At 33.0% G+C, this 8,474-nt stretch overlaps 1 protein-coding gene across 2 annotated transcripts; it reads right to left on the minus strand.

Moving 5' to 3' along the window:
- Positions 1-341: 341 nt before the first annotated feature.
- LOC111889483 (uncharacterized) lies at positions 342-7,767 on the minus strand. 2 transcript variants are annotated; one of them, XM_023885629.2, is made up of 24 exons: positions 7,505-7,767; positions 6,374-6,488; positions 6,194-6,249; positions 5,951-6,052; positions 5,661-5,832; positions 5,474-5,572; positions 5,208-5,351; positions 4,899-4,938; positions 4,655-4,712; positions 4,461-4,543; positions 4,242-4,340; positions 4,037-4,152; positions 3,822-3,940; positions 3,292-3,362; positions 3,021-3,126; positions 2,779-2,921; positions 2,402-2,560; positions 2,200-2,303; positions 1,918-2,093; positions 1,531-1,820; positions 1,264-1,432; positions 1,027-1,109; positions 812-888; positions 342-640 (listed from the first exon to the last, which is right to left on the minus strand). In XM_023885629.2, exons 4-24 carry the CDS (start codon positions 6,009-6,011, stop codon positions 469-471), a joined length of 2,541 nt encoding a protein of 846 aa, XP_023741397.1. In that variant the 5' UTR covers positions 6,012-6,052; positions 6,194-6,249; positions 6,374-6,488; positions 7,505-7,767; the 3' UTR covers positions 342-468. The 2 variants fall into 2 exon arrangements, with proteins under 2 accessions (XP_023741397.1, XP_023741396.1); XM_023885628.2 differs by having other exon boundaries at positions 6,190-6,249.
- Between the last annotated feature and the right edge of the window lie 707 nt (positions 7,768-8,474).

Raw genomic sequence — 8,474 nt, forward strand, 5'->3', positions numbered from 1 at the left:
ATAAGAAACCATAGGGACCATTTTTGCAATTGTCTATTTTTTAGCAAATCGCAATCCAATAAGCATAGTACAAGATGTAAATCTAAAGCACATCATCCCATATACACATGTAGCCCAATCCATAGAACTCAACATGAACCAAACCCAACCCAATACAAAAGAGCATCATAAATATGTAAATCAAATACAGAAATTTTAGGTGCCCACAAAAAGGCCAATCAATTTGGAAATGGTATTCCACAATCCACACCACACAAGACTCAAACACTGTGTCTGTGTCAAAGATGTACCACTAAAAAGGACTTTTGTTGATGGTAAAAAAAAAATGAGTAAAATAAGAATTAAAAAAAAAATCACTTGTATTGAGTTTGTAGCAACAAAATTACATGATGAGTCTAAAGTCTGAACTATTTCCTCTTCCAATCTCTATAACAAACGAGAACAATGAAAAGTAAACAAAAAGTCAACTCAGTTGACCTTGGCCTTTGGTCGCCTTGGCTTTAATACAAACCATAGAACAAATAGGACAACTGAGAAAGCAGGAATGGTGGTGAGGTCTAACTCCACCTTCACCTTTCTCTGCTTTGTGCAATGAATCTGGTGCATGCTGGATATTGTACTGTTCACATACTCCACAAATCTACATAACATTCATATATATATTTTCCATCACGTTACCTTAAATTCAAGAAATAGCAATGTACTTTTTCTTTTATTATGTATTTAGAATCCTACTTTCATTTCTTGTTATTTTTTTTCTGAAAGTAGAAAAAAATAAAAATCATAAAAGTGAGTGAAATGACTAACTAACCCTTTGGAAGCCTCTTCGAGACTAGTCAAGAGTCTCAACGCATCCACATAGCGTAGTTCTCCGGCTACTGTAGAAATCTGTAGAATTAAGATATAAATATTTATATCAATCTCCCTCTCGAAATAAAACCCTAAACCCTAAAAAAGGTTTAGGGTTTAGGGTTTGTATTATCATTATTATTACTATGAAAAAAAAACAAGGGTAGTGTAACTTACTCTTTTCCATCGGCTAACAACATAATTATACTTGTCCACCAATTGTCTCTCGTGTACTTGAAAGGCCTTGAAACTTTGTTCAGCTGCCATTTGTTACGTTAAGTAGCACAAAAAAAAAAAAAAAACTTTTTTGTAGATAAGATTAACATTATAACTTAGGGACAAAATAAACTATACTCTCTTAATTCAATCCTTTTTCTAGAAGCATTTAATGGTGTGGAAGGAATAGGAGGATACAAGTACGTTCCATGAGTAAACGATGAATTGCTGAGTTAACTTGGTGAATAGATTCCTCAAGAGTTGTAAGCATATAGCTTCTAGCAATTGTATCTGAATGAAACTGTGAGATATGCCACCCTTGAGATGTCACTGAAAACGGGTTGCATCCAACTGACCATATCCAGTCCTGCCATGTAATTTTTTACCCGTATTTTAGCAGGTGGGTCCCACTCCCACAAGTATGGTGCTTTAAAAAGTGCAAAAACATATGAAATAAATAAATACCTCAATTGCATTTTCGTGGGCTTGACTATAAACAAGTTGAAGGGGAAGCAATCCAGCAATATGTTCAGAAACAGCAGCCATAGCAGCTTTTATAGGCCTCCTTAAATCCCACAACAAAGATTTCCCATTGCACTGTAGATGACTTTCCCATGATGATGACTCAGATTGAACAACAATAACCATATCTGAAAGCGCCTTTGCTTGATAATGTTTGTCCACTAATAAAGGTTCACCATGAATAAACCAAAAAATTGGAACTTCTAATGTAGACCTACTTTGAGCATGTGATCCTGCAATTTTCATCTCAAAATTTCATCTCATAAGTATACTAATTTCAAAAACCTAGATTCTGTATTAAAAAAATTTGAGATATAAAAAAATGGGAACCTTTAAGAGAAGCATGATCACTGAGTCTTTGTAACTGATGTTGTAGAAGAGAAGAATCAAGATATGATCTGATGTTTCTCCGGAATGTTCCATTAACAAGTAACATAGGAACAGCAGCTGCTCTTCTAGCTACTGAAAAGGCCATTGCCAAAGCGGGGTCCTCAGAAAGTGGTAACCTGGATATCATTATGCAAAAAGTGGAAAAGACATGAATGCCCTTCGTATCTTTATCATCATCAAAAAGATGAGAAATTAACATTGATAAAGGTGAACTGAAGATACATTTGTTGACTGAATATTGGTTTCTGAGAAGGTAAAAGTAAAGAGGAAAGCCCATCCATGATAGCTTTAATATCCACAGGTAAATACTTGATATGCCTCACTTTCTGCATATGGAAAACAAAATAATAATAATAATAATGACTCAGCAATAATATTATAATATGTTTTCATGTTATGAACATATATTGTATTTTTTTTTTACCTCCTGTGTGATGAAAAATAACTGGAAGGAGATTTTCTCATAATGATGAAAAGCCCCATCAGCAATGGAAGGTGAGATGATGTGGCGCATTGAGCCCCACAATGTTGCACCCATGTGTGCAAGGAAAGTATCACGTGCAACTGTGTAATTATGTAAGTCCTGAAAGAGAACAACATAAATCACTAAAAATATACAATACAGGGGCATAATGGTCATTTTACAAGTTTTTTTAACGTCCATTTATAATGTGAGGGACCAAAAGCGTTGTGAAACGGTGAAATAAGGACCGATTTGTTTTTGGAACTAAACGAAAAGATCAACTAAGTACAGGGACCAAATCTGTAAATTAGTCTAGAATAATTATAAATTTAGTATACCTGATAAGTATCATCAGTAAACAAATTCCAGCTTTCCATTCGTTTTAAAGCATCTATAGCTTTTTGTTTATGGATTTCAACGGATTCATCATTTTCAAAAGACTGGAGCTCTGATTTTAGGTCACGCATTCTCTCATCAAGCTCTGTATCCAAAAGTGAACATTTGATAAAAGATTTAAAAAGTGGGAAAATATCAAGAATATAGAGGATAATACATTAAGAAGAAGGAAAAAAAAAATTACCTTCACAAAGAGCAAGTTTCACTCTTCTTCCCCAACAATGTTTGAAAGCAAAAAGCTCATATATATCGATCTCTGCTAAAAGGATATCTATTGCTTGATGATCTTTCTGGAAAATTGAAGTACAGAATATATTAGGCATATGATAATAAGGAGAGAATTGTCTTTTTGTTTTCATTTTTTGTATTTTTAATGCTCCTTTGTTTGTTATTAATGTTCTCTAAAATGAAGGATATGATATTTGATAAGATTGTATTGTAGTTAGAATACATACATCCCCAAATGCAGCAAACTTCTCCTGAATTGCATCTTGCAAGTGATCTTCAGCCTCTTCTTCAGTAATTTCTGATACCAACAAAGGGCAAAATTGGTAAATAAGCATAATAACAAAGACAAATGCTATAGCTCATAAGACTTCAGGAATGTGTTTATTAGTTTTTGAACAGCATGATTTATGGAAATGATATCTAAACCGTATGAATGTGAGTAAATGACCATTCTACCCTTCTCTTCAAAAGTGATGTTGAATAAATAACAAATGATTGTTTATTTAAAAACTGTTACAAATCTAAATTGTAAATAACTATTTATTTGACTTATAGAAAATGATACAAATGCAATGAACACATATAAACTCTCCCCTCATTTAACCATGTTCTATGAGCCCTTTATAAGTCTTAACTTTTGTGTTTCCAATTACTTCTACCATTGGTTTTAAGTTAATCATGAGGTTGCTTATTTGGCTTAATAAATACATTTTAAGAAAATCTATTTATTTTTGGAAATAATTAAACCTAATAATACCTGCAACTGCACCAATTGTCTTTTCCACATTTGGTAAGCTCAACTCTGTACGCACACCTTCTCCACCAACAGCAGGTCCCCATGAAAAAGGACCTGCACTCAAATCAATAAAAGCCCACCTGACATTCAACAGATAATCAGTCATATATACATATACATATACATATACATATACATATACATATACATATACATATACATATATATACATATACCTGTCTTTTCCAATCCATGTATCTGTAAGACATTCAGCATGGAGACCACTAAAATCACCAGATTTCAGATCCTTTGCCCATTGAAGCTTCATGTCTTCATTTTTCCCATTCAACAGCTTCAAACATTATTATATATATATATTCTTCAGGTAATGTGACATTTTTAAAAATTTAATATTTACTTATATTATTGTAGATGATAAACCTGGATAACTTTTGATTGAATAATATCAGCCACGTCTTTCTCTTGATATTGCCTCTCAACATTGTTCAAAGCATTTAGGCAACTATTATACCATTCTATCTGAAGTTATTATAATAAAAAACAAGATGTTAACAGATAGCATAACTGATGTAATTATGTAAACTGGTTTGTAGAGAAAAATGTGGGTTTGACTTTTTGACTTATTTGAGGTATACTAACCGTGTCAGTTTCTTCTGTTATTGTCCAGGAAAATTTTGCCATTGGATGCTTTTCGTACAATGGTCTCTTGATTTTGTCCATAGCTGTCACCATAAAGTTGTTTTTTAGAATATTTAAATTAATTATGATTAAATTTAAGTAGTAATATATCTGTATTGAGAATATTAAAAGAGTAACATAAAATTATTACACACCAAGAGTATTATCTGTTGTGCTTCCTGCCCTAAGGATTTTGTCTTGTAAACTCTTATCCTGTGTGGAAGAATATCTAGGGTCAAAACTGTAAATATACGAATTAAGAAGCAATGTAGTGTGTGCATTGTGCATGTTTAATTGTTTATCCAATAAAATATTAAGTATTATAAAAGGTAAATGAGATCATATGACAAAGGTCAAGAAAAGATATACCTTTTAAAGCTATAAGGTAAAGAAAAGTACCTGTTTAAGAAAATTTATTTCACTCTCTGACAATCCTCTCCTGCAAAATTTTATAAAAAATATATATATATCAACTAAAAGCATGTCCATGAGTGCACACAAGATGCAGCCAAATGATTAGCATAGTTTTATCATCATTATGTTAAGAGTTAAGTCTCAATTTTCATCTTCAATTTCACCAAATTTGAATAAAAAAAATAAGCAACTTTTGTTATCATTCGTTCAAAAAGTAGATACATAACCCCATATAAAGATATTTGTTATCAAACTAGAAAAGCTTAGAATTTAATTTCCTAACTAAATACGTACCTATAGCCATATTTACCTCTCTTTGCATCACGTTTAGGGTTCATTATGAAAATATTATATGCATTTTCAAGGTCAAGATATTCCACAAGGCTTGTGAACAAAACATCCATCATATCCACATCCACTTGCCAAAGTCGCTCATCCCTTCAAAAAAAAAAGTATTTATGTCAAAAATCACTATATAAACAAACATTGGAGAACAATTTAGAACTACAGGGGGTAATGTGTAATGTCTCCAAGGTTGAGGGGTGTCCTCTGTAATCTACCTGGTATGATTAACATCATCCTTACGAGAGAGGACAGCAATAGCATGCTCAAAAATGGAATTGACTTTTTCGCCCATCTGGATAGCATGAACAGAGAAGCTGCAGGAGTATATGAGAATATGTATTGCTAGTAAATAACAAAAAACAATAAACAGAAAATAAAGGGAAAATGAGTAAGAGACATTACTTGTAATTTAGGTGACTAACAAGAGGAAGATGATGATGATGATGATCTCTATCTACCCTGTTTTTGTAGAATGGAGCAAGAACATCTACATCTTGTGGAATCCTAGTGTGTTCAAATATATGATCAATTTTTGTAAACCATCTCTCAAGTTCATCTGTGTGTAGCTTAAAGACTGTATCAATGTCAAAAAAATAAAAAAGTTCCCATGAGCACACTAAATTAGTTCAAACTCCAAGAATTAAGTCACTAAAGGCAGATAAACTGAAAAAATCAAATGCTATGTTATATACCTTGGTTCCCACTCCCTTCAAATCCTATAAAGAAGAAATTCACAGGAACTGGAAGATACATATGTTCAACTTCTAAAATCTGTAGATAATTGGCAATGTTCCCTGAAATAATGAAACAAAGGTCATGCTTTTTTGTTACATAAGTTATAACATAATGAATTTTTATATTTGGAAAAGTGATAAGCAATATCATAATCACTAATCTTAGAAAAGTTAGAGAAAAGAAAGAAAATGAGTACCTGCCTTGGTGTAATTAAGAACACTCGATTCTTCAACTGTGGTCTCCAAATCATCAAAATCTGCAAGTACCAATTAGATGTAATCATGCAATGAGAAGACATCAAAAGAGTTAACTATAGAAACAAATTTTTCAAAAGACAAATTCATGTGCTAATAGAAGAAGAAAAAAAGATGAATGCATACCACTTCTTATGACAGCTTCGCTCCAGAACTTACTCCTCTCTTTGAGATTAAACAATGAAAATACTGATGATCTCCCAGTTTTACGATTCTCTCCATATGATCTGCCTGCTATTAACTAGTATAAAGGGTAGATAAAGCAACTATCAATATACAATTGTTACACATAATTTTTCAAAGAAAATTGGGTATTATGACCATTGTCCTCATATAAACAAAATGAGTGATTATTAAGTTGATTTGGTGTTTCCTGCATCAAGCATCACTGGCTAAAATCTAGCTAAATATGCAATAAGCCAGTAACAAGTTGTGATATCATGCTAGGGGAGAAAAGGAGGAACAAAATTGAGAAGGGGGAGGGGTATAAGGATGAACCTAAAAATATATCATAAGAATAAAAATTGACCATAAAAATGAAATTCACACCAAGAGCACTTTTGTGTAGCAAATGACTGATAATTCATAAGAGACACACAATGAGAAGGGTAGCTTCAACTCAAAGTTATTTATGCATTGCATGGTTCCAATTTGTTGTTTTTGCTACTTGTTCTAAAGGACAGGGAAAAAAGATCCCACTGAATATAATGACAATAGGTGCTTAACTCTACCACTTATAACTCCATGCATCCTTAAATTTTGTAGATATAAGAAAGTGGACTAAGAAAATGGAAACTAGTCGCCAACCCAAGGGTGTATAACACTTAACATTAAAATTGTTTGTACTTCCCCCTATCAATGTCAGTATCCTATGCTATTATCTTCAACCATATGGATTCTTTTTGGTGTTCAAATTCCTAACAACCTAACAAGCAAGTAGCCAATTATAAGTGACTTTTGATTATTGTCAAGGACATAGCTATTAATCTAGCACCAATATTTTCCGCCTACTCACTGCTTACAACTTGACCGGAAGATTGCATACCAACTGCGAAATCGAAATTCGATCTTTTGAATGCGTACAACTTCTTTACGAACTAGGTTAGGAGACATATGATCGATAATCTCGGAACATGGAAATCCCACGAAAATTGATCATCAAAATAAATGAATTTCACTACAGATCGAATTGACGTAGCAACTAGCAAGTAATCGATAAGAGTAAAGGAATATGAAATGAGATTTGTTTAAACTTACCAGCAGCAGCAGGGAAATTAAGGGGAGGAAACGGATCAAGTGATGCATGAAGGACATCGAACCCTAAATCAAAATCTAATTGCCGTAATCAAAACAGATTGTAAAATTCAGATGTATTTCTGTTATTTCTACCCTAAAACATGAACTGAACAAGGATCTATCGTCGCCAACTATAGTGCAAGGGGGAGACTGACGAAGACGACGCGCAGACTAAGGACTCCTGACTCCTGTATTGTTTATTTGTTCGGGCAAGAATAAGATGTTACCCCTTGCCCTTTAACTACTCTTGTATGGATGCACAAAAGGCCCAATAAAATTTCCATAAATAGAAATGTAAAATGGATGTGTATGGTTAAAAAGCAAATTGCATTTTATTTTCATCTCTCCTCTTAAAAAAAACAAAACAATCTTTCATGTCATTGTTGTCGAATAAGTTTAACGAAATGTGTGAAGGCATTATGTGTAGGGATGGAAATGGGGCGGGTTTGGGGCGGGTTTGGGGCGGGGTTGACCATCTCTGTCCTCATCCCCGATTGTCTAATCTTGTCCTCATCCCCGATGGATGCGGGGAATGAAATCTCCTCCCCTTTGTATTTTGGGCTTTTACCCGGCCATCCCCGGCTCATTCCTAATCTTTCAACATAATAAACTCAACTTAAAAAAAAAAACTAATAAGTGATAAAAACCATATTCCATAATCATATTCGGTTTACATCAATCATAAAATTTAACAAACATCAAAACGAAAAGTGATGATTTGGTATACAGGCCGTTGAGCAGAGTGACGATTGATGAACTCTTGGAATTGGGAACATAATTTGGTATATGGACTCTATCTCTGATGGTTTAATATAGATCAATTCATTTTAGTGGACTTAATTCAAATTCAATAAATGATCGTTATAGTAATACTATATATATATATATATATATATATATATATATATATATATATATATATCATACATAC

The sequence above is a fragment of the Lactuca sativa genome, chromosome 5, assembly GCF_002870075.4.
Source record: "Lactuca sativa cultivar Salinas chromosome 5, Lsat_Salinas_v11, whole genome shotgun sequence".
NCBI classification, from domain to species: Eukaryota; Viridiplantae; Streptophyta; class Magnoliopsida; order Asterales; family Asteraceae; genus Lactuca; species Lactuca sativa.

Bases quoted from the DNA above. Each gene is read 5' to 3' on its own strand.
- LOC111889483 (XM_023885628.2), bottom strand. From the start codon at position 7,561: ATGTCCTTCATGCATCACTTGATCCGTTTCCTCCCCTTAATTTCCCTG. The intron at 5,352-5,473 runs GTAGATTACAGA...TTTTTTTTGAAG, and splicing joins GATGATGTTAATCATACCAG to GGATGAGCGACTTTGGCAAG. The intron at 2,922-3,020 runs GTAATTTTTTTT...TTTTGGATACAG, and splicing joins GAAACTTGCTCTTTGTGAAG to AGCTTGATGAGAGAATGCGT.